This window comes from Coenobita brevimanus, chromosome 95, assembly GCF_032717465.1.
Source record: "Coenobita brevimanus isolate Jiangsu-jjx chromosome 95, ASM3271746v2, whole genome shotgun sequence".
Taxonomy (NCBI): Eukaryota; Metazoa; Arthropoda; class Malacostraca; order Decapoda; family Coenobitidae; genus Coenobita; species Coenobita brevimanus.
This window is the reverse complement of record NC_137048.1, coordinates 30,233,031-30,259,520: the sequence shown is the minus strand read 5'-3', so window position 1 is coordinate 30,259,520 and position 26,490 is coordinate 30,233,031. Positions and strand designations below refer to the sequence as shown.

The 26,490-nt window shown below is 43.1% G+C and overlaps 1 protein-coding gene across 1 annotated transcript in view; it reads right to left on the bottom strand.

The window, feature by feature from the left end:
- Positions 1-26,490, bottom strand: part of LOC145413275 (cell adhesion molecule Dscam2-like) — a 700,221-nt gene that overhangs the window by 12,676 nt on the left and 661,055 nt on the right. Inside the window, exons 17-28 of the mRNA XM_080283003.1 lie at positions 23,550-23,691; positions 20,276-20,493; positions 18,444-18,575; positions 14,728-14,822; positions 12,581-12,792; positions 12,164-12,345; positions 10,985-11,131; positions 10,040-10,195; positions 9,265-9,428; positions 8,287-8,410; positions 6,795-6,936; positions 2,644-2,771 (exon numbers count right to left, since the gene is read on the bottom strand). Of these exons, the coding sequence (XP_080139129.1) occupies positions 2,644-2,771; positions 6,795-6,936; positions 8,287-8,410; positions 9,265-9,428; positions 10,040-10,195; positions 10,985-11,131; positions 12,164-12,345; positions 12,581-12,792; positions 14,728-14,822; positions 18,444-18,575; positions 20,276-20,493; positions 23,550-23,691 (1,842 nt within the window). The remainder of the gene's footprint in view (positions 1-2,643; positions 2,772-6,794; positions 6,937-8,286; positions 8,411-9,264; positions 9,429-10,039; positions 10,196-10,984; positions 11,132-12,163; positions 12,346-12,580; positions 12,793-14,727; positions 14,823-18,443; positions 18,576-20,275; positions 20,494-23,549; positions 23,692-26,490) is intronic.

Here is a 26,490-nt window from a genome sequence, read left to right as displayed (position 1 = left end):
AAAATTAAAAGACAAGAGACCTTGACTGTGGTGGGAGTTCATCCAGTAAAGTGGAGAAGGGTGGTATCTGACAGAAATTTCAAGGGAAAAAAAAAAAAAAGTGAATAAGAGGAGACAATATAGGAAGTGTGTGGAGCTGGAATGGAGAGAGGGAAGGAAAAATGGGAGAGAGAGAAATAAGAGAGGGGGAGGTAGTTAATCTGTGGAAATGGAGGAGGGCTGTGTTGGGCTGAAGAGTCAAGGGGGTGTTACAATGATAAGCACAGACAAAAAGAAGGTGGACAGATGACACTGTATGAAAGTGAGGGATACCAGTAATGGGATAAGACAGACACAGGGCAGGCAAGAAAGGAAGAGAGGGAGATAAAATAGGAAGAGATTAATACAGTATAAGGGAGGAGAAGGCTTCTAAATGGATAACATATGAAAAGATGAAGGAAAGGGTAACAGAAGTCAAGCCAAAAAAGTGAAAAATGGATGAATCAGAAGGATTACAAGAAGCAAAAAATAAGTAAATAAATAAATAAAAAAAAAAAATGAGGAGGGGGAGGAAGATGCAGACTGTTACAGGATGATAAGGAGAGGAGGGAGAGAGAGAGATAAGAAAGAGGTTGAAGTAAGATGGAGGGAGAGAGAAATGATGGAGAAATGATGAAGAGATGGAGAAAGGAAAATAAAAAGGGGTGAGGCAGGGAGGAGAAAAGGATAGGGATGTAAAAAGCAGAGAGAATGGGAAATATTGTAATGCTCTTACCAAGGGAGTAATGAGGGTGATAACTGAAGGAAGAGTAAATAGAGGGGATAAAGAAATAAGTATCATTATTCATAATATTATACTACTGTAACCATATAACCAAATTACCGTGCCTGGTGGTTTAGTGAGTAATTAAGGGGCTCCAATCGGAATGAGCCAGTGCAGGTTTATATCCAAGAGGTGATTGGGGTTTGATGCTCACATAATGCCACTCAGGGATGAGTGAGGCTTGTCACTCTCATCTTAAATGTCAGGACCAACTTGCCTAGCCCTGGGCTCCTACACTCCTCATGGGGCAACATAAGACTGGATGATGGGTGGATGGATACTATTAACATTATCATTATCAGTATTATTAGCAACGGTTTCAAATCCATTACTAGGTATCAGCATTATAATCATTTACTATATGAAATCATTCATTCATTCATTCATCATCTAATCCAGTGCTGCCCCATGAGGAGTGTATAAGCCCGGGGCCAGGCAAGTTGGTCTTGGCATTTAAGATGAGAGTGACTAGCCTCACTCATCCCTGAATGGTATTATGTGGGCAATAAATCCCAACCACCCCTTGGATATAAACCTGCACCGGCTCAAGCCGATTAGAGCGCCTTAAATGCCCACAAAAACACCAGGCACCATACTTTGGTTATATGGTTATCACCTAGCGTAGTGAATGGTTTCCTGGTGTACAGGAAACTATTTGACTTGTCACTCAGTAGAGTCACCCACAGACAGAAGGAAGGGGAAAGAATGAAGGAAAGACAGATGAGGAAGGATGGAAAGAAAGAAGGAAGAGAGGAAAGGGCAGGCACCCAAGAGCAGCACTATATCAAGTGAGTGGATGGTGAGCGCCCCCACCAACCATGATACTGCAAGAAATAGAAACCTACATTTCACTATATCCACTGGATGATAGTTTCTATCATTTTTTTTTTTTTTTTTTTTTTTGTGTCCGACTCTGGGCATAGGCTTCACAGCCTGCATTCAAGGCCCAGTAGTCCTCCTACATACCAAGCACCTTTACATGTCACCACTTCGGCGCTAACACCCACCGTCCATATTGAATACATGCTAGGGCTGTCTCATACAGGACTGGTGTATTAGTATTAGCGGGGGTATTTTTACGACATGTCGGCGGGTCTTCAGGTAGATCAGGAAAGTCTGCTTTTATGAAATTCAAATCCTTAAACTGTTCCCTGCCCCAGCCGGGATTTGAACCTGGGTCCGGTAGGACTGCAGGCCACCACTCTACCGATTGAGCCACCGCCTCCCCCACTGGATGATAGTTTCTAGCAATATTTTATTACTGCTATCTCCAGTCAGTTTTATTCAGCTTAGGTATGACAAACTTGTACTGAATGAAGGATATAGTTCACTCAAGAAAATCATCCCCTTTCTCCTCCACTACCTCTCCCCTTCCCCCCTCCCCTCCCCTTGATACCATCCCCTACCATTTCTCCTGCATCCACTCTCCTTTCTCCTCCACTACCCTTCTCCCTCCTCTTAACACTTACTGTCCCCTCCTTTATACTATCCCTCCCCTTCTCTCTCTTTCTCTCTGCCACTACTCCTCTCCCTCTTTTTTCTTCTCTGCTACCCCTCCCCCTCCCTTTTCTCCTTCTCTAGCACCACACCCACCTATGACACTCAGTATGTTCAGGACATTATCAGAGCAGTATGACGTGTACCATTCCTTTCCCTGTACTTGTACAATGCATGCTCATCCCTATCTACCCCTCTCCCACCATACCCACCCATGACACTCAGTGTGTAGAGATGATTGTCAGAGCTGTGGATACTACTAGCACGGCAGCTACCTTTCCTTTTCCCCCTACCATGCATGTACGTTTCCTCTCTTTCCCTTTCAACTCCTCTCGCACACTCACCTATGACTCCGAGTGTGTAGAGGACACTGTCAGAGCCGTGGGTGTTGGTGGCATGGCAGGTGTAGTTGGCAGAGTCTGATCGCTGGCACTCCCGTATTAGCAACCCACCATCTGGCTGGGGTTCATACCTGTACATGGAAAGTTATTATTTGGTTCAGCAGATTTTCTTCACCCAAGTATGCTTTGTATCATCTCTTCCTAAACTAATTACATTTTCTATTATGCCTACTATTCTAGTCTGTTATTTATACCCTTCTTTTTTAACATCAAGACAGATTCAGTACTATACAAAAGTACTGTATATCACTGTACAGTACAGTAAAGGTAATTCCTCATTTAACTTGCTTTCACTGAATGTGTTTAGCAATATGAAGCTATTAATCAATAAATACAGCACACTGCACAAACACTTTCAACATAATATCTATCTATCTATCTATCTATTGCCAGACGCCTCAATCCCGTTTGGGGTGGCCACAAACAAATCGCCTCCAAGTCACCCTGTCCCCCGCCATTTCACTCCCCTGCTCCCAACTCACACCCCCCTCTCTCATATACCTCTCCACCCCATCTCTCCATCTCATCCTCGGCCTCCCCCACCCTCTTTCCCCCTCCACCTCACTCACATACACTCTCTTCGTCAGTCTTTCACCCTCCATCCTCTCCACATGGCCAAACCACCTCAGTGTGTTCCTCATAACGCTTCCTATCACATCCACATCAACACCACAACGCTCCTTTATATCCTCATTCGTCAGCCTGTCTCTCCATGTGACTCCACAGGCTCCTCTTAAATAACTCATTTCCACGGCTCTCACTCTTGACTTGTGTCCTTCCAACAACGTCCAAGCTTCACTTCCGTACGTTAGAGTTGGTATTACAATACTGTCATGTAGTAACTTTTTCACTTCCATGCTCACTTCCCTGTTTCTTATCACTGCTTTCAAAGAACCAGCAACCTTTCTTCCCTGCTGTACCCTTTCAAGCACTTCACCCTCCAAACCTCCATCCTTACTCATCACACTACCCAAGTACTTAAACGTACTCACATTTTCCAATTCCTCACCATCCAACCTCGCTGTACATTCACTGACTTCACCTCTCTCAAAGACCATCACTTTAATCTTCCCTACATTCACCTTTAGATTCCGTTTCTTACACACTCTCCCAAACTCATCCACCAAGCCTTGCAGCTCCCCTTCGTCTTCACTCAACAACACAGTATCATCTGCAAACAACAGTACAGGGAGTTTCCAAACACTATCCTCTCTCACCAGGGCCACTCCAACATCCACTACCCTACCTTGTACCTCTTTTATTACCCCATCCATGTACAGATTGAACAACCATGGAGACATTACACATCCCTGTTTCAACCCAACTTTCAAAGAGAAAAATTCACTTAGTTCACCATCCACACGCACTGCAGCCTTCGCACCATCGTACATACTCTTCACAGCATTCAACAACTTCCCATCTACTCCATATATTCTTAACACTTTCCACAATCCTAGTCTATCCACCCTGTCATATGCTTTCTCCAAATCCATGAAAGCCGCATACAACTTCTTTCCCTTCTCTAGAAACTTTTCCACTAAAGATCTGAGAATGAATATCTGATCTACACAACCTCTTCCCTTCCTAAAGCCTCCCTGTTCTTCTCCAACTAATTTCTCTGTTCTTTCTCTAACTCTGTCAATAAGTATCCTGCCATACACTTTTCCTATTATACTAAGAAGACAAATGCCCCTATGATTACCACACACTTCTTTTTCCCCTTTTCCTTTGTACAAGGGAATAATTATACCTGACTTCCAATCCTCCGGGACTCTACCTTCCTCCCAGGCCAATCTGCACATCTTCCACATCCATTCTACTACTATCCCCCATGCTTCAGCATTTCACCACACACTCCATCAATTCCTGGGGCTTTCCCTGATTTAACTTTCTTCATTGCTTCCACAACTTCTATCCTACTGATTTCTTCCTGTCTTCTCACCTCCCTCCTTCTCCCAGCCATTCCCCAGCCACTTATACTTGCATTACTTCCATCCTCCACGTTCAACAATTCCTTAAAGTGTTCTCTCCATCTGCTCACTTTTTCTCCCTTCTCCACTAGTAATCTATCATTTTTATCTTTCACTCCCCTGCTAACTTCACTTCCACCCTGTCTTACTCTTTTTACCTCTTTCCAGAACATCTTCTTACAGTCCCTCCACTTTACACTCAAATTCCTTCCAAATTCCTCCTCCACTCTCTTCTTACTCTCTCTTACTAATCTTTTCACCTCTCTCTTTCTTTCTACATATAACTCTCTCTTCCGCCTCTCAACTTCTTCCACGCCCCTATTTCTCATCCATTCATTGTATGCTTTCTTCTTTTGTGCCACAGCCCGTTTCACCTCTTCAGTCCACCACGTTGTTCCTTGCACCCCCCTCCGTCTTCTCTTCCTTCCACACACCACATCACATGCTGCACATATTTCTTCTGTAAATATTCTACACACACCTTCCACGTCCCCCATCTGCTCCAATTCATATTTGCCCAATCGTTCCTCCACTTCTCTCTTATACTCTGCCTTTTTCTCATCCTCTTGTAACCTTTCCACTCTCCTTGCAACTACTCCTTCCTCTCGTCTTTCCCTTCTTCTATTCCTCCATCTTACTTGAACTTTAATTCTGGCCACCACCAAGTAGTGGTCAGAAAGTCCACTCCCCCAACCTCTATAAACTCTTGCATCCAATATACATCTTCGCATCCTTTCATCCACACACACATAATCAATCATTGCCTTCCTTTCATTCAGTTCACCACCCACCCTTCTCATCACTCGCCATGTATACCTGTGGATCATTTTATGCCTGAAGAGGGTATTGGCTATCACCAACCCCTCCCAGCACAAATGTCCACTAACGCACTCCCATTCTCATCTACCTCAGCAGGCACACCCCACTCACCAACTATTCCATCCACCTTCACATTCCCAACTTTACCATTCATATCACCAATCAAAAACACTCTATCATTCCTTCCAAACTTTTCCATGCACACTTCTACATTTGTCCAGAACTCTTCTCTCACTCTTCTAGCACGATCTTGCGTTGGCGCATACACACACACAATCGCCCACATTTGTATTCCAACTTTCAACTTTACCCACACAATCCTTGATCCAACTGATCCATACTGTCCTATGCTCCTCTTCCATCTTTTACTCACAACTATACATACTCCTTCCTTTGCCCTCTCATTCTTACCTACTCCTGCACATATACCCCATCCATACTCCCATTCTCTCACACTTTCTCCTCTCCATTTTGTTTCAGTTATTCCACATACATCCACTTTCGCATCCTCAAGCACCTGGACAATCTCTCTCTCTCTTTCACCTCATCATTTGCTTCCCTTACATTCCAAGTTCCAATTGCAATGTCCTTTGTCCGGTCCTTGGTCGTCAACGTTTGGTCAGTCCTTGTCCGAGGCTTCTTGTTTGTTTTTTAAGTTAGTTGTTTTCCGGGGAGGGGCACTAACCCTCCGCCAACCCTTTTAGTCGCCTTTTACGACAAGCAGGGATACTGGGGGAGTATTCTTGGAAAAACCCCCCTACCCCCAGGGCAATCACGATGCACTGTGAAGGGTCTGGGTCGATACAACCCACACTTCCATATTATGTTACCATACTTCTTTAAATTCCTTTTGGTGTTTAACATTAATAAATACTGACATATTATATTCAGTCACAACAACAAATTCATTTTGATGCTCAATGGTCACCTTGCATGGAATTTAACATTTTACAATAACTTTTCTGGTTGGAACATAACCGTTTGCTTAAGCAATTTTCACTTTACTGTTGTTTTCATGAAAACATCTGATGTGCAAAATGTTATATACAGTGCATTGTTGAAAGCCTAACAATGCAAAGGTTAACATAATCTATTCTCTTTCTCTCTCTCAGTGAAAAGGTTACTATCCACATTCAGTTCTCTCTTTCTCTCTCTCTCTCTACCACTATAAGGGTTAGTACACTCGGTCAAGTCCCACCCCTCCCCACAGAGTTAAGAGATGATCAGGGTTCACACAATCCATCAAAGCTATCTCTATCTCTCTCTCTTATCAATCGACTAACCCCTCGTCGACCCCTATCTCACCTGGCCTCCCGTGTGATAGGTGCATTGTTGCGTCTCCAGGTAAGTGTGGGTGTGGGAGAACCGACATGTGGACACCCCAACACCACATCTGTCCCCCTTGCTGCCCGCATGCTCCCACCCACACTGTAAACACCTGCCGGAACTGTGGGGAATGAGGTAGACTTAGCTGGATTGGTTTGGGCTGACAAAAATCTGCTTTTTAGCCAGAATAGGGGTATTTCATATAGCAGTACTAATATAGATGGGCAGCTTGCTGTTTGGTTATACAAATGTCCCTCAACACTTTACCTATCCTCTGAAATAGGTAGAGTGAACTGCAGAAGGGCATATTCATAATGCTGTTCACTAATTCAATGTCCAGATAAGTAAGGGGCCACAATAAAAACAACAGCTGCATCCACGATATTAGCACCTTTATATAAATTTTTAAAATTTTCTACCCATATCCTAGTCTTGCTTTTACCTCACTTTACATAGAATTTTTATTCCTAATGTAAACAACTTTCTAGCCTTGCCTATTTATACTTGACTTAATCCAGTTTAACATTTCAAGACTGAAAGATAATTCTTTATTATCAAAGCAGTTAACAAATGAAAAAAAAAATCAAAAGCAACACTGGAATTAAATAATATAATACTGTAATGTACAAAAGTTGCTGGTGACTTCTTCTTCTCCTCATGAAACAGAAGCTATGAATATGAAACTGATGTGTAGTAAGGTGTGTGAATATTAGGAGTGAGAGTGCAAATTGTGTGTAATGAGTGGTGAGGTCTATGTTAGTACTGTACATGTATGGTGATATCTCTGAGTGTAAGAATGTGGTATGATAAAGTGTGAGACTGGTGTAACGAAGTGTGAGAATGTGGTGTGATCAGGAGAATGTGATGTGGCAAGGTGGGTGTGGTGTGGTGAGGTGTATGTGTATTGTCTGGTTAGGTGTGAGAGTGTGATGTGGTTAGGTGTGACTGTTTTATGTTGAAAGGTAAGGTCTAAGTTTTGTATGTTGTCTGGTGAGGTGTGTAAGTAGTTGTGTGATTCTTTTACTGTATGTATCAGACTCTGGGCCCAGAAGTACTCCCAGGAACCCTCAGCTGATGGTGCTACTGTATTTTGAATACCAACAGATGGAGATATTGTGCACCATCTCACTCACTCACATGTTGCCACTTGGGTAATGTCTGCCCATCATATTTCTAAGAATTTCAGCATCCAATACTGTACAATGTACTGTAATGGAAACAAGGGTATTTTCACAGCATGTCAGTGGGCATATGGAAGAGTAGTGAAACTAGTGATGCAAAGTAGTATTTTAAAATGAGAAATGTGGAAGTCCCAATTAGTAACAAAAAAACAGGTAATGAAAAACATATTACTGCACAGTACTGTACTGTACAGCATTTAAGTGAAGTGGATGATGTACAGCAATGAGAGAAGATCTGTGCTAGAAGCGATGTGTATGGAATGAATGAAATGTTCCTCTTCATCACTAACCTTTCGGTGTGGGTGTGGCACTGACTGTAGGCGACTCAGGTCCTTCCCCAACTCTCGTTGCTGCAGTGACCCAGAACTCATATCTCTGTCTCTGCTGTAGGTCAGTTACTTCTTGCCATCGTGTCTAAGGAAAAAAAAAAAAAAAAATTATGAGGGTTGTGGAAATGAAGGGCAGACAAGGGAGAAGGGAGTCATAGAGAAAGGAGAATAACTGGAAAGGGAAAATGGGAGACTGAAGGAGAATAATGGAAGGAGGTGGTGGAGAGGACTGTACAGGTGGCCATTAACAAGACAGAGTGGATAAATAGGAATAACAAGGAGATATGGAAATTTGGAGAAGGGATGGGGAAGGGATGTCAAACGGGAAGGGGGATAATGAGATGGAAAAGAAGTTCACCATCATCATCCTATCCCCAATTCCCACTACATTATAGCCTACACACATTCAGTTACCACTGACATTTTTTTTTTTTTTTTTTTTTAAGAAAAGTATTACAGTATAGTTGGGTTTACTCTAAAACTGATGGTTTCTGCTCATATACTTAGGACTGAAAATTTTGACTGATGACTTTCACTGCAAAACTAATTCAGGCATGTTTAATTACACACAAACAATAAAGTACTGTACTATGAAAGAAAAGACTCCTTCACTTTCAGTGTTGTTATCCTCTACTCTGCTGAAAAAGGAAATGAAAGATAAGTAAAAAGAAGAGAACATGGGTAGGGGTAAAAAAGAAAGAAAAAAAGGCATTAACCATAAAAGCCCTCTTCTACTAAAGTCAATAATTAGTAATACGATAGAGAACAAAACCAAAACAAACATTAATGGAAGCGGACTGAACAGGCAAAAGGAAAGAAAAAAGGATGGGGACAGAAAAATGGTGAAGAAAATGAAAGGGAGGGGCAGAGGAACGAAAAGAGGGGGAAAAAAGGGAAGAAGAAAAGTTAGACAAAGCCTCAGTCCCATCATCATTCAACCTGTGGAGGCAAGATCCGTCTAGTTGGATCTCGTTCTGGTGGGGCACGGGTGTAGAGGATGTACTTGGTGATGGTACCATGGGATCGAACTGGGGCAGACCAGGCCAGAATCACACTCTTGGGGCCGCTCACCACTGCTTTTATGCGTTCCGGGGCTTGAGGTACTGTTAAAGGGGAGAGCATAATGAGGAAGCATGTGTATAAATGAGGCAATGGTAACAAAAATTTGAAAAAACAAGCATATGGAAACATAAATTTTGTATATAAATAAAGATATGGTATATAAATCTGGTATACATACTGTATAAGGATGGGTAAAGATAAATGGTATAAATTTGGTACATGATGATATAGGTACATAAATGAGGTATTCTAGGAAGAAATGAGTATATACCACTTACAAGCAGATAAAAATGCATAAAAGATATGACCAGTGTATGAAGAACAGGTGATCAAGTAAATATGTACACTATTGTGAATAAATTACAGGGTATACAGATGATTAAATGGACATGTAACTCAGTAACACAGTAAGTAAATACGTAGGTACTGTATCACTGATTAACTAGCAGGCATTTGCACAGACCCGTGTATGACATATATCAGAAGGTAAAAGGTATATCAGGAAATGTTAGATACATGAGTACAGGGTAGCTACAATATAAAGTAACAAAATGTTGTATGTACCCCATATCAGTAAGCAAATCTAAAGGCAGCAAATATATAAATTGGTAAATGTGAAGGTTTATGCATGAGAAAGAAATAAAACACTCACCATCTTCCTCTGTGGCACAGTTCACTGGATGAGAAGTGACACCCACACCAGCCTTGGTGGAGGCAGCAACAGTGACAGAGTAGTTGGTGTAGCGCTCTAGGTCCCCCACCGTAGCACTCTGACCATTAACTATACGAGACTCACCGGCTGGGAGGCCTACGGAGGTGTGAAGAGACTTAGGAGTGGATAGCTATATGACTGGTATTATCACAATCAAAAGCTCACCAATGTTTCTCTGCAAACTGTGATGATGAAAAGTGTTACTTGAATAGTTTTTAAGAGATAACAATATAAAGCATGCAGAAGAGTACTCTCTGACATTCTAGGAGGAATGAGAAATATGCAGCGCAGGACACAATGCTAGCATTGGACTGTTGATGAACTCCTGTTTAAATTGTGCATGTAAAAGTTACTTTCCTCTCTCTCTCTCTCTTACCAAGACTGATGGCTAGAAAAACAAGGACAAGATAAACAACACCTGCACAAACATTGACAAGCAGACAAAGAGGCTGAATGACAAAGTCAAACACAGAGACAAGGACAGATAATTGTCTGTATGATCATCTACAGGTGAGTATATGAGGAGGTGTGAAGTAATAAAAAGATGGACAGACAGAACCTGCAGGCAGAAAGATACACAAAGAGAAGGACAAACAGACAAGCAAATCAAGGGACAGATAACACTGCAGACACACAAAGACATATAGTCCGGAGACAGACAAAGAGAGTAACAAACAAACCAGTATGGTCCATGGGTGTGCAGTGTGTATGGGTGCATGAGTTGGTGAAAAAAGAGGGACCAGGGAACTGATAAAGAAACACACAATTAAAGTCCCCCCCCCCCCACACATACATTAAGCATCCACCGGTGTGCATGTGGAAGAGTAAGAGGTGATACTAGACACACAAGCAGGTACAAAGACAGACAAACACAAAGATATGTGCCTGTATGATCATCCATGGGCGTGTATGTGAGGGTGTATGAGGTGATGCGGCCGTAGGTACGAGCAGGGGGCGGGGGTTTCCAGTTGACTTCCAGGCGGGTCGAGGTCAGGGCTACACAAGTCACGTCAGTAGGGGCAGCTTCAGGTACTGGGGGACAAAAGAGGTCGAAGTTAGTACAGTACACTCATGTATACCTTAACTACGGTTCATTCATACCATAACTTGGCAGAGATTTTCGTTCCTTGCAGTCTGTTTTGTGAATTCGGTGGAAGAATGACAATAGTACAAATCTACATCTACGTTCCGAATATGATAAATGGGATTTCTTTTTTCATTGATCGCAGCTCATATGACCTATAATATTCATACGTTCAAGTTTTACTCAAATTTTGAATATACATATTTCAACCTTATGAGTACTCTAGAACTTTTTATTCTTAAATCACAAGTCTACAAATATAAGTACATAATCAACTAGTTTATTATCTGCCTATGAATGACTATTTTTCGGTGTAGCACTAAAAAAACGAAAAAACAAACAAACAAAAAGTTTGCAATCAAGTAACCCCTTAAACCATTTGGGATGACTGGTTTTCTTTACTCCTTTGTTGAAACAGAAAACGGCTTTGTTGGGTAACTGTTGAAGTTATAGGCCTCAGCACAACGTTCTTCAGTACTGGGGGACCAATTAGGAGGTTAAGATATTGCATATACAGCTAATTATATCAGTTATACTAATGGGTTTATCACAACAATATACGATATAGCGCTATTTATGTATTCTTTTTCCACTTACTCCTGCAGATTTGGACCACTCGGAAGAAAATATGATTAAGCGAGGGCTAGGAGGCTGTAGCTGTATATTTATTTTTTTTTCCCCACAATCACAACCAGGGGAACAACCAAATATATAGCACACAACATACAGAAAAGCAGAAGAAACGACAACACTTCTTGACAAGAATGGACTTCGCTTCCTGGTGTTGTTGGACAATACTGTATTATGAACTGCTTTTACAGGGGGCTCTGGCTGCATCCAGAGGAACAAATTCTGATAGAAGGAATCTCCTGCATGGTAAAGAGTTAACTGACATCCATTTACGCCCCGAGAAATCCTAAACAAGCTGGGGAAAAAAATCGTGCAATGACTGATACACAAAGACCAAATTTCCAACTCACCATCTTCCAGCGTGGAAGCGGAGACCTCAGTGGATAGTGGTCCGGGTCCCTTGGCGTTGAAGGCTTGGAGAACAAAGATGTAGCGTGTGAAGCGTTCCAGGCCTGTGATGGTGTAGGATTCATCACCCGCCCCAGTCACCCCCACCGTGTCGAAGCTGAAGGATCGCCCGCTCGTTATCTGGCTGGGAGGAGGGTGGGGAGGATTAAAGAAAGCCTGAAGGATGAGTGCACGGCTGTAAGTTAAATGAAGACCACCAGATACCCATTCTGTCAGTCAAAAAAAACAACAATTACTACTACTGCACTAATACTACTACCACAATCACAACAACAAGAACTACCACTACTATTACTACTGGTATTACCACCACCACCACCACCACCACCACCACCACCACCACTACTACTACTACTAACCCGTCCAGTCTATGTCCCACGTAGTATCCCATCAGCTGTCCGTTCCAGGAGTCGGGGTCAGGGGCGGCCCAGGTCAGCTGCACCTCCCTGGGCCCCACCCCCACGGCCCGCACCTTGACGGGGGCGGCGCTGGGGGCCTCGCCTTCAGTACGCAGTGTCAGGGGCTCAGACGACGGCGACTCCCCTACGCTGTTCACGGCCACCACGCGAATCTATAGGAGTTATCTATCTACAGTATACAGTATGTCTATCTATGGCCAGACGCCTTGATCCCGTAAGGGGTGACCACAAACAAATCGCCTCCATTTTACCCTGTCCCCTGCCATTTAGCTGCCCTACCCCCAACTCACACTCCCCCTCTCTCTTATACCTCTCTAAATTAAACAGGATAAACATATCTCAAAAATTGTTAAGTATACCTTTTTTACTCTAACTTGGACTAATTCGCACCTCTTCATCTATAATGTTGAGCCGTAACACCAGATCAAACACTTGAATATGCAGCTAGTCCCGAAGTGCTGTCGAAAGGACACAGAGCTACAGGATTATCTTGCTCTGCCACCGAGCTAAGTGAAATAAGCTACGAATGAAAAAATCTGGGCAAGTTAGAGTAAAGTAGTTGTGTTGCACGTATGGTTTTGTTTTTCATATTGTATCATTTCACTATTCACTCTGGCGCTGGAGAGGGACGCAATAAAGTAAGTGAGTGAGTGAGTGAGAGTGAGTTGAGAAGAGAGCAATAAAGACAGCGAGTGAATGAGAGTGAGTGACGGACGTGGTGGCACTGATAAATCCAGAATGCACCAATGACTGATCATACAAGCGTCCCTCGACTCCCTCCTCATTCCCCCAGAGGACGATGGTGGACTGCAGGAAAAAGGGAAAATTCAGCCAGCAGTTCACCGGGTTCGCGTTTCAGATGAGCATGGAGCCACAACAACTATTTTAGAGGATAAACAGGTCTCCCAAACAGTTAATTATTATCGGAGAGAGAGAGAGAGAGAGAGAGAGAGAGAGAGAGAGAGAGAGAGAGAGAGAGAGAGAGAGAGAGAGAGAGAGTGGCTGAATGGAGGAGAATGAGAATAGGCTACGCCACCTGAATTGGAGCAAGGAAATGAATGGAAAAGAAAAATGAATGAATAATAAGTAAAAAAAAAGAAATGAATGGAAACATGAGTGAACGGGTCAGCAAAGAGTGAGTGTGAGGAGTACATGGATGGAAGGGAGTGAGAGGAGTGAAAAAAAGGCTGGTGAGTTACAAGACAGCAATACAATGAGTGAGTGAGTGAGAAGAGAGCAATACAGTGAGTGAATGAGTGAGAAGACAGCAACAAAGTGAGTGAGTGAGAAAAAAGCAAAAAAAAAAGTGAGTGCGAGTGAGAAGAGCAATAAAATTAGAAAGAGAACAATAAAGTGAGCGAGTGAGTGAGAAAAGAGTGACAGAGGAGCCAGTGAGTGAGAGGAGATCAATATAGTGAGTGAGTGTGTGAGTGAGTTGAGAAGAGAGCCAATAAAGAGAGCCAGTGAATGAGAGAGCGAGTGAGGGAATGTGGAGTGTGAAAGCGTCAGGGTGCATGAATTGGTATAAATGATTAATGTGTGTGCGAAGGGAAGGGAGGGTCCACGGATCAAACCCTGTATATCGGTGACCCTGAGACCTCCCAAAATTGTTCTTATTACTCAACAGAGAGAGAGAGAGAGAGAGAGAGAGAGAGAGAGAGAGAGAGAGAGAGAGACGGTACCGACATATTAAAGCGTTTATTTAAGGGATAAACTTCTCCAGTTAGAGGAAGCACTGCACTTTGAATTTTATCCATACTACAGAACAGCTGATGGAAAGGGACGCCTTCATGTGGTGGCACTGATACAACAGGGCGACTGAACTGCCTGGTTATACAAACGTCCCTAAACCACTTCCCCATCCCATCAAAAAAGTGGATGGATGGCTGCAGGGAGAAAGCAGCTTTAGCCTCCAGTGGTTCAGATGAGGCTGGAGACAACAACAACAACAACGACAGCAACACTCCATTTTTACAACTCGGCATTCAGGATGGAAATATGACAACTTTAGGTCAAGTTATGGTGAAAAGAGTACAGTATAGCTGCGCCTATGGCAGAGAAAGGGTTAAGAGAGAAATTATACTGACCTGGTAGACCTTGGCAGGGAGTAGGTCGTTGAGTGTGGCGGAGGTACTGCCACCCTCAGCCCTCAGTTGTCGCACCCCGGCACCCTCCCACGATGCTGCAACACACGCAATATTAGAAAAACACATGCAACACACTCAGCACATCAGTACAATACACGAAACGCACTCAACACTTAGTATAACACACTCACTGCTCCAGTGCCGGTCTTAAGGCATCTGATGCCCTGGGCGAATGTGGTGGTGTCGCCCTCAACCTCCCTCGAATTTTAATGCATTAAAATTAGGCTTGGAATATATGCAAACATTTTCTGGAAATTCCTTCCATTATTGTCGCCCCTAAAGAATACTTGATCTACAGATATTTACTTGGATATCTTTATATCTGGCGGAAATTGGCGCCCCCTAGTCGATGCAGCGCTAGTTCGTCAAGTGATAGGACCGGCCCTGCACTGCTTAGTAAAATAGACGCACTCTCAACACCTGGTACAACACACGAAATAATTAATGCAGCATCCGCAACACAACACCTGATAAACAGTATGGTTGCATGAAATTGGATAAGCCTTAGTTATGAGGTAGGAATGAGTCTCCCTGGGTACTAGTCAAACGGACCCTCCATTCTGACTACACATGGCTATCAACTGAGCTGGAAGGGATTGGAGATCTTGGTCAGGTTAGAACAATTCTATAGTTTAATTTATCGTCATTACCTCCAGACGATTATTTTCAACTTCGGGAAAGACCTCTCGTTGTGAAGGGGATAATGAAGGCTCTAACTGACCCATCCAGTTCCAAAAATCTGTTCTAAAAAAAGTTTGGAGTTGTCAAGAATAAAAGAAAAAACATCCTATAGAACTGAAAGGATTAATATTACCTAGCAGTTACTTGTACCTTTATAATATCGGCATAACTGGCATAAATAACAGAATAAATCGCTGAAGAAAAGATGTTTCGAAATATCCTAAGCCAACCGGAATAAGGCCTCACAGACAGGTACAAAAAAATCACGTCTTCCTCTACCCCCACCAAAAAAAAAAAAAAAAAAAAAAAAATCTCGTCCACCGCCACTGGCCTACGCATAATAAATTCCCCAAAGTTAAACCCAGAATACATTAAAAAATAAAAAATAAAAGACCCGGTACAAAAAAAAGGAGGGGGGGACAAATCCACTTACGCCCTTAAATAAAAAAATAAAAATAAATAAAAATAAAAGGGAATTCTTGGAGGAAACTCGAGCTCCGTACCCAACTGGGAAGGGAATGGGATTATTTTTTTCTCATTTATATTTTTTTTTATTTAAGTGGTGCAGAGAGTTACTTTTCGTGTACCCCTTTTAACTCTGGATTCCTAGTTTCCTATTCTTTGGGGTACATACTTTTATATTTTACTTTTTTGTCCGCCTGTGTGTGTGTGTGTGTGTGTGTGTGTGTGTGTGTGTGTGTGTGTGTGTGTGTGTGTGTAAATTTGTTACTGTCCTTATTACCTAGTTGTCTGTCTGTAGGTATGTATATGGGAGCCACTTTTAATAATACTCTCACTCTCTCTCTCTCTCTCTCTCTCTCTCTCTCTCTCTCAAATTTAACTAAGCTTCTTAGAGCGACACGTCTTCCCCTTGTTACTAATGCAAAGGTCAATTCTGGCATTAAGTATTCCTGGGGTTTGAGGAACTGAGGAACTAACGGCAAAGGGAGGGCAGCAAGAACGACCTAGAAGTGAGGAAAAGCAAACCTAATCCAAGGTAATCTAATCTCTTATCCTAACCTAACCTAATTCAGCTGATCCTAATCTATACTAATCTAATCTAACTTCCCCTGACCAAACCTAATTTAGCCTAATCTAATCTACCTTGCCCTAACCTAACCTAAATTAGCTTAGCCTAATCCAATAAACTCCATCCTACCCTATGCTATCCTGACCCAGTTTTATTTAGCCTAGCCTAGCCTGTACGAGAGAGGGAGCTGTGAGTTGGAGAATGGGCAACCTGACTGCAGAGGTGAGAGTGACATGGGGGTGATTCGTTTTTGGCCACCCCTTGTGGGATTGAGGCGTGAAATAAATGCTGAATTAAGGTCCACCTGTAGCTGCTGAATGTGATTAGTCTGCATCCCACATTACAAAGTGCAGTTAGCAAGGATACAGGAAGGTCAGGTTTGCTCTATCACCACAGGCTTCAGTAATTGCCGTTAAAAAACTAGGGGGTTGTTCACATCTTCGGGCACTAAATTTTAACTAGACTGAGTCCCAAAGTGAAAGAACTCCATATTTAGAGAGTGACGTTGTTCCTACGTGAGAGGGGCCGATTTTAAGCGGGGAGTCGCGTTTACGTGAGAGAAGTCGATTTTAAGCGAGAGAACTCGATCCAAATCAAAACAAGTTGATTTTCAGTAAGGGAAGTCTAGTTTAAATGACAAAAGACTCTCTTAAGTGATCTAAGTCGATTTCATGTGCAAGAAGTCGAATTTTTGTAAGAAAACCCGATCTAAACTGAAAGGACTTGATCTGAAATATGAGAAGTCACTCTTATGTGAGGAAACTCAAGTCACAAGTGAGAAAACTAGATACCGGGTAAGAAAACTAGACCTTAAGTGGTAGAAATGAGTGCTAAGTGGCGAGAAGAACCATAGCATAGGGCAACTTTAAAATAACCTTGGAGTGGTTAAGTGAGGACAACTTTAAGTGCAAGTGGCAGGCAATAAGTAAGCACACCTTTAAGTGCATCTAGAGAGAGAGTCCCAAGCGCCCTAGAAGTACCATCAATTAGCCAAACTTCTTCCCTTCAGTTGGCCAAGCTTCAACTCTTTAATCCAGTTACGTCTTTTATTTTCATTCTAACTGGCTTCGGACGATTTTACTCAGTGTAGGACAGCTTTTTCGAACTGGAGAGGTCTGTCTTTCACTAACTTCTTCGCTACAATTGGTCAACCCTACGCTGAACAAAAGCGATTGGATGTAGCATGAGTTAAAAGAAAGAAAAAAAAGAGATGAAAGAAAATGAAAGAAAAAAAAATCGCTGTCGTAGTGAAGGGGTTGATCTCTTCATTGCAAGAACCATTATTCCATTTCATTCTTGCTATCTCCAGACGATTTTATTCAACCACATGGGATCCGTCAGGCCAGACCTAAAATTTCGTTCCTGCGAGGACGATTTTTCAATTTTATTCTTCCTTTCTCCAGACGATTTCATTCAGCTTGGGATGCAGCCTTCATCTTGACCTAACGATTGATTTAATAGTTCTAAATGACCTTATGATTGCTTTATTTTGACCTGGCGATTGCCCTATTATGGACAAGTTACGACCTGTCCATTGCCTTAACAGTCCTACATAACTTACCGACTGCCCTAAGTCATATCAAACCTTATGTCCTATTAACTATAAAAATTCAACAGGACCTTACATTAGCCTTAATAATCCTGTGAGATAATATGACTGCCTTAAGTGCCTAGGATGGCATTTTAACTGCTTCAAACAACTTCCAATAACCTTACAATTACTTAAATTACTGTTAATGACCTGATTCAAATTACCCCCAATAATACAAGAATAATGTCCTTTACCTACCTTCCGTGTGCAATCAGTAACCCAGATGATCCTACAGCTACTTCACATGACCTCAAATAACCTTACAATTACCCTAAGTACCCTGAGGACCTTACAAATACCTTAACTACTCCAGATGACCCTACAACTACGGGAAACGGCCTCGAAAGACCTTACCTGTCTGGGGCTTGAGATGAAGGACGTAATGGGTGATGGGGGTGTTGGGGGAGGGAGGGGCGGCCCAGGTCACCGTCGCCGACCTGCTGCCCTCACGACTCACGCGCAGGTCACGGGGCGCTTCTGGTACGTCTGAGGAGAGGTCAGGTCAGGTTAGGTTAAATTAAGTTAGATTATATTAGATTTGGTTAGATTAGATTAGATTAGATTAGGCTGTTGGGTCAAAGTTGGTTAGTTAACGTCGAAATATTAATAAGTTAGGTCATTTAGGTTAATAGGGTTCTTTTGTCTGATGATGGCCGCAGTATTAAATGTGTACAATTCTCTCTCTCTCTCTCTCTCTCTCTCTCTCTCTCTCTCTCTCTCTCTCTCCTCTCTCTCGACTATGAGTATATACAAGAATTCCAATACCATTAATAATCTAAATGGCTTTAATGATGAGTGAAGGATATTAGGCACACTGCACTGAGAACTCTGATGACGCACACTTGTATTTTTGTTTGCCTCTTCCTGCTGCTGGATCATGCTCGCCCCATTTATAACACTATGATATGATGATGATGATGATGATGATAATAATGATAATATACACACCAATTTACTGAGATGAACTACTTTTTCTAGTTACATGAACTGCCATTGACTATAGTTCCTCCTACTCCCATATCCAGAGTACAATTCTTAATATACTGTTTAAATTCGTGTTGATTTTGCTTTATATAATGACGGACGGTTGTGCAGTGGCTAGACAGGTGGACTATGGACTATGCGATTGCGGGTTCAATTCTGGCAGTTCGAGGGTTCTATCTGAAGCTCTGAATTCGGTCTCAGGCGAGCAACTATACTCTTTTCACCCAAACCTGGTCAAAATATTCGTCTCTGAGGCTTATTTCACGTAGATTTGTCACGGAATACGGCAGTACTACAGCTCATCATCTTTTCCACAGCCCCTCTTTGTGATTGCCATTATATTCTAATTTTTATTCCTTTAACTCACTACTCAAGATGGAGAGATGTCAATTTTAGGCCAAGTTAGAGCAAAATGAGTATAGTCGCGATTCCATCAAATGTCTGGACTGAGTAGCTTTGTCCCAGCCCTCTACGCTCCTGAAGGGGACCTGAAGGAGTGGATGATGGATGGATGGATGGATTAATTACGTATGTCTCCTCTGCTCTTCCATATGGCCCCAATGACACACACACACACACACACACACACACACACACACACACACACACACAAAGCCTCTCTATCACCACTCATCCCTCACTCCCTTCCCTCTGCCAATCCAAGCCATCCTCCCTCATGCTATCCAGACAATACATACAAAACATAATATATATACGTATCTGAGAGTGTCTGCAACGTCATTACAGAGTGATTAGTAGCATGACGGTTAAATGAGGCGATGAGAGCCGGTCATTTAGCTTGTTAGGAAGAAAATGTCAACGCCGGTGGATTACAGGGGTTAATTGGAAGGCCTGTGTTCGGTGGTTAGGTGTTGATGATGATGATGATGATGATGATGATAAGGAAGAGAAGGAGGTGGACGAGGAGGAGGACGAGAAGGAGGACGAGGAGGAGGAGGATAATGATGATGATGATGATAATACTTAAGATGGATGATGAATGTATATATGAGAAAAGTGATGCCAATATGAATATGAAAATTAATATAAGGATAAAGAACACAAAGACGAAGCTGAAGATAAAGATGACGATGATGATGATGCTGAAGATGAAAAGGAATGTAATGAGACCTAAAAACACCAATGATAAAAATTTAGGAGTAAAAAATATATACATCAGTCACTTCCTCTTTTTTCCTCACCTTGCACCTTGAGTTCCATGTGATGAGTGTGGCTCCCGTAGGTGTTGGTGGCGGTGCAGGCGAAGACGGAGGAATCTTGGGGCGCCACGTTGCTCACCCTCACCTCCGCCCTCACGTTCCCCGACCCCCTACCCCCGTCGCCCTCACCTCCGCCCTCTCCCCCGCCCATCCCCACGATCTCGCCTCCACCGCCCCCTTCCACCACGTCTAAACTGTACCTGTGGGGAATAAAGGGAAGTTTGGTAATGAATCTCTCTCTCTCTCTCTCCTGAACTGTGTGGGGAAATGAGGAAGAGCTTAGGGAGAGGTAATGCTGTGTTGATTGGAACCTCTGACTCTGAATCAATCTCTCTCTCTCTCTCTCTCGCTCTCTCTCCCCTACAACCAAAAACTACTATAACAATGACAGCGTGAGAACAACAACAGTACATAATCAACGACAGGAGTAAGTACAGTCGACTACCGGGCATACTTTTAACCAATCATGATCACCAAATTTATTCTCCATACGATAAAGACGGAGACAAAAGTTCGTCCTAATATTTCACCTCATCTACTTCTCCGTCTCCTCTGCTGGCTAAAATATTCCTTAGCAGAAATAGGGCTGACATGTTTCTCGACTCATTAGGTATCAAGGAGAATGGCACACGTGAATTAAGTTTGTATGACATGCGAACAGACAGTAAGTATAAAGGAATATCATCGCTTCGTTTCCCAATCAGACCCAGAAGAAACGCAATACCCCCCTTCCTTCCACTATACATGCAGTGCTGGAGAGGGAAGCCTTCAAGTGGTGGCACCGACATAACCGCCTAGTTCCGCTGACCGGTTGTGCAACATTTCCCCATTCCCACCATATCCATTGAAAGGAGGATAATGGACTTTTGAAAAGGCAGCTTTGGCCTGCTGTCCACTGGGTTCACGTTCAAATAAGCCTGGGGTTGCAACTACTACTACAACTACCACTACTACAACAACTACTACTGCTACAACTACAACAACTACAACTACAACTACTGCTACTATTACTACTGCTATTACTGCTGCTGTTGCTGCTACACTAAAAACAGATTATTCCCTCCGTAATTAACCAAAGCACGCTCCAAAATCCATGCACTACATATTATAATTATCTATCATTCCCCTAAACTCTAAGCCAAGAAGCAAACACACAGATTACGTCCGTCCCTACAATTTACCAAAGTAGACTCCAAAGTCTGAACTCCATATATAACCATCTAAAATTCATACATTCTCCTAGCCAAACCCACGAAGCAAACACACGCCCCTATAAGCGTGTATCATCACTTCATTCTCTAACCCCACACCCACAGAAACACACACACACACACACACACACACACACACACACACACACACACACACACACACACACACACACAACCGTCTATCATTGTTTTCTTCCCCCAAACCTTATACCACAAACACACACCTTATGCCTGACTGTTGCCTTTGCCTCTCCCCTCTTGCAAGCCTCCCTTTAATTGACCTACCTGTAATTGCAATCTGCCAAATGCCGTGCTCTTGCAAACTCCCCCACGCCGGCCTGTTGCTGGCTGGGGGATTGATTAGGCAGCGGGAGAGGGATTCGGGAGGAGAGAAACCAGGAAGGAAATGGGAGGAGGGGGGGACTGCTGGAGCGGAATTGGAGGAAATGGAAGGGGGGTTGGAAGAGGGGAAGACAGGTGAAAAATTGGGGAGGGAGGGGAATTAAAGAGTGGCTGGCGAGGGAGGAATGCTAGAGGGAGTGGAAGACGAAGGAATGGGAGGGGGTGAGAGAACTGTGGGAGGGAGGGAAATGGAGGAGAAAAGGGAGGGGGGAATGACTGAAGGAAGGAAGAGGGGTAAATAAGGAGGAGATTGGTGGAAGAAGGGGAATTGGAGGGAGGGGGAAGATGGAGGAGGGAGGAGAACATGGCAGAACGTGAAGGGCGGGGAATAGAAAAGTATGAAAGGGGGTGGGGTAATTAGAGCAGGAAACCGGCAAGGGGAAGGGACCTACGGGGGAGGTGAAGAACGGGGAACTGACTGGGGAGAAGAGAATGAGGAAGAGGAACTGGTGAGAGGATGGGAAACAGAAATAGATGGGGATGGGACTGACAGGAAAGGACTGGGGAGGAAGGACTGGGGTGAGGATGGAAAACAGAGAGGGACATGGACTGTGGGAGAAGGGACTGGGGAGGAGGAACTGGTGAGAGAGGAAAGGGAAGCAGAAGGGGGGATAGATGAGGAGACTGGGTGACATGGGGTTTGATTAGGGAGGGGGAGGGATTAGGAGGGGATTTGTGTGTGTGTGTGTGGGGGGGGGGGCAGACGGAAATAGAAGAAAATGGAGAGGGGAAGGGGGCTGGCTGAGGAGGCTGGGGAAGGTGGTCTGAGAAAATGGAGGGATGGATGAGCTAAGGGGGTGACTGAGGGAATGGTTAGGGATAGAGAAAAGATTGGGAAGGGGGTTAGTAGAGCAGCATGAGGGAACCTGAGGAAAATGTAGGATGGAGAATGGCGGACTGAGAGGGTTGGATGGGAAATGGAGAGGACGATGGAAGGAATGAAATGGAGAAACTGATGAGACTAATCAGGGATGAAGGAATGATTGGGGATGCGATTAGTGGGATGAGAGAGAGAGAGAGAGAGAGAGAGAGAGAGAGAGAGAGAGAGAGAAAGAGAGAGATGAGGGGGATGGATGGATAGGGGAGATCATGAAGGAGGGGAAGATGGGTGGATGGATGGGAATGGGAAGATGACTGTGCTTGCCATTCCCACCACGTATCAATATATGACGTTTTAAATGCAAATAATAAAACATCCTCCCTCCAATTATCACCCAAAGCTTAATCATGAAACCTCAAATAATTTCACCAACTCATCATTCCCAAAAGTCATCGTAGGGAAGGGCTTGAGGAAGAAGGAAGGAAGGAAACTCTCTGCAACGTCGAGGTGAAGAAAAAAATAGGAGGGAAAAAACAGAAAGAAAACGGGGATAACTTTGTCGGAAAAAACGGACCGAGTAGGGATAACTAACTGATTGATTTCGGATGTCGAGTTTGGTAGAGTTTGAGGAGGGGGGGAGGGAAAAAAAAAAAAAAGATTGTCTCCTCTTTTGGTCCTCGAGTTTCTCCGTCCATCTGGGTCTCATTCATTTTGCACATTCGTTCCGTCTTCCAGTGTACTTCGGATGGGTTATTCATGTTCGTAATGTTTCTTGTACTATGTTGTAATTTAATCTCTCTCTCTCTCTCTCTCTCCCACTCACCTGTAGTCATTGGTGTCGAGTGGCTTTCCATCCCTTGCCAGAGACAGTGATATGGGCGCGTCTCCCCTCGCCTCACACTGCAGCTTCACACTCTCCCCCCGCCTCACCTCCACTGTGCCATCCCCACTCACCACGGGGGGCGCTGGGGGTAAAGTAGGGTTAGTGGGGGAGGGGGTTAACGGGGGAGGGTGGGTTTAATGGGGGGAGAGCGGGTCAACAGGGGAAGGGGTCATAAGAGGAGATGAAGTTCGTGAATGGGAGAGGAAAGTTAGTGGGAAGAAGAGGGGGTTTGGGGAAAAAGGGGTTAGGGGGGTGACAAAGGGATGTTAGTGGGGGTCTGGGGGTTAGTGGGGGTGAGGGGGGCTAGTATGGGAGAGGGAGTTTAGCGGGGGAGAGGGGGTTTAGTGGGGAAGAGGAGAGTTAATGGAGGAGAAGGGGGGTTCGTGGAGGAGACAGAGTCCGTGAGGAGTTGGGGAGAGGGATGTTAGTGGGGGAAAGGGGGTTTGTGGGGGGGATGAGAGGGCTTAGTGGGGGGTTGGGGGAGGGAGGAGAAGGAGTAATTTCCAACTCATCACAACAAATGTCTCCCACAAACTTAATAAAATGATCTGTTAGTTTTTAAAATCACAAGTCAATAAAACATTAAATAAAACATCACCCGACAAAACAGGGTAAAATCGCTCTCTCTCTCTTTCTCTGTTATTAATAGAGTGCCATTTTTGTAAAGGGATTAATGAAGGCTATTCTTAACCCCTCCAGCTCCAAAAGTCCCTCCACAGCTGAATAAAATCGTCTGGAAATAGCAGAGCATAAAATAAAGATCACGTTATCGTTCAATATGGGTTATCTGATTTATTAATGTCACGTATAATGTTTTTTTTTTTTCCTTAATATTTTCACAGTGCATGGAGTGATGAGAGAGAGTGCTTGGTGTGTTTTATGTTTGTCTAGAGTGTGTGTGTGTGTGTGTGTGTGTGTGTGTGTGTGTGTGTGTGTGTGTGTGTGTGTTCCTGGGTGTTGAATCAAATTACTACACACGCCTCTCCTGCCTAACTTTTCCTCACTGTCCTTATTAGCTCCAACTTTCATGCTTCCACACACACACACACACACACACACACACACACACACACAAACACACACACTCATTCATTCATTCATACTTCTCACAATGCAGCGTCGCATTCCATACATTCTCTTCATCTATAACTCATATATACACTTCACATATACTTTTAAAACATACATTTTTTTCATAAATGCTTTACTTATTTCCATTCAAACATATTCCTCATACATTCTCTTCATCTACACTATTTATACACCAATTCATACACATTTTACACCCATCTGATTTTAATACACTGTTCATACATTTGTTACAATCCATACATTCATTGATACATTACTTAACAAGCAATACAGGCCAAATGTCACGCAATACTCACGTGCCTTTTATAAAATCCTCATACATGCTCATACAGTCCATTCATACACTATTCATACATATACATCACCCATACATACAAGCTTCAGAATGTGCAATATGAGGTGTCAAAATACTATTACTACATTTCATACATACATAATTCATACACACATACCATCCATACGTGTACACTTCACTAAGCCACACCATATTATTAACTTCATACATACACACTCTCCATACATACACACCATCCATACATACACTACCCATACACATACACCATCCATCCATACATACACTACACATACACCATCCATACATACACTACACATACACATACACCATCCATACATACACTACACATACACATACACCCTCCACACATACACCCTTCATAATAGGCATCACAGGGGGAATGTCACCCAGTGTTCAGGTATCATTTCAGTTTTCACCACCCTTCATGGCCTTGTGCAATTTTATGCCTCTCATGCACTCCAACTGATGGCATTACGTGGCATTGATGAGCCTGCCTCTCTCTCTCTCTCTAACACACACACACACACACACACACACACACACCATTCACCTTCCATTTATGTGAACAGAGAAACGGATGAAACCTTTTGTCTGTCAGTCGGTCTCTCTCCCTCTCTCTCTCTCTGTTTCACCTCTGATTCTGCTGGGCCTTTTGCTTTTCATTTTTCCCGTTGTATCTATGTGTCTGTCTGTCTATTTCATCCGTCTGTTCCATCTATTTCCGGCTAACTCTATCTGTCTACTTTATCTGTCTGTCTGTCTCTATTTTATCTGTTTTATCAATTTATGGCTATCTCTTTCTGTCTATCTCTTCTATTTCATTTTTCTCCCGTTCTGTCGCTCTAACTATTTCAGGCTGTTTTTTTTTTTTGCTTTCTATCTCCGTTTGTTTCCTGTCTCTCTCTGTTAATGTCTGTTTTTGTCTGAACTCCTTTTATGTTTATATCTTTTTCTGTGTATGTGTCTGTCTGTTGCCTGTTTCTGTTCCAACCCCCTCTCTGTTTCACTTTTGCATCGGTTCTATAAACTTCTATGCATCTGCCTTGCCCTCATTTACCTATCTACCTATCTATCCATCTATTTATCTATCTGTCTGTCTATCTATCCATCCATCTATCTATCTATATTTATCTATAAATCTGTCTATAAGAAGAGCATTCTTTTACTTCTACTTACATATATACATTTCCGACTCTCGTAAGCCAAACTGTCTACCTGTCTACTAATATATCTACTCTATAATCAATACATCCATCTACTCTCCTACTTGTTTGTCTGCCTATCTATTTATCTATCCATCCATCCACCCATCCATCTATCTATCTATCTATCTATCCATCTATCTAATGCACTTTGATTCACCTTATCCCTTTAGGTATAAAAGTGCCTTAGTGCTGGTAAAAATGACTGTGATAGTCAAAGGTGTGGTAAATGTGGTGATTGTGGTGGTGGTGGTGAGTGTAGTAGTAACGA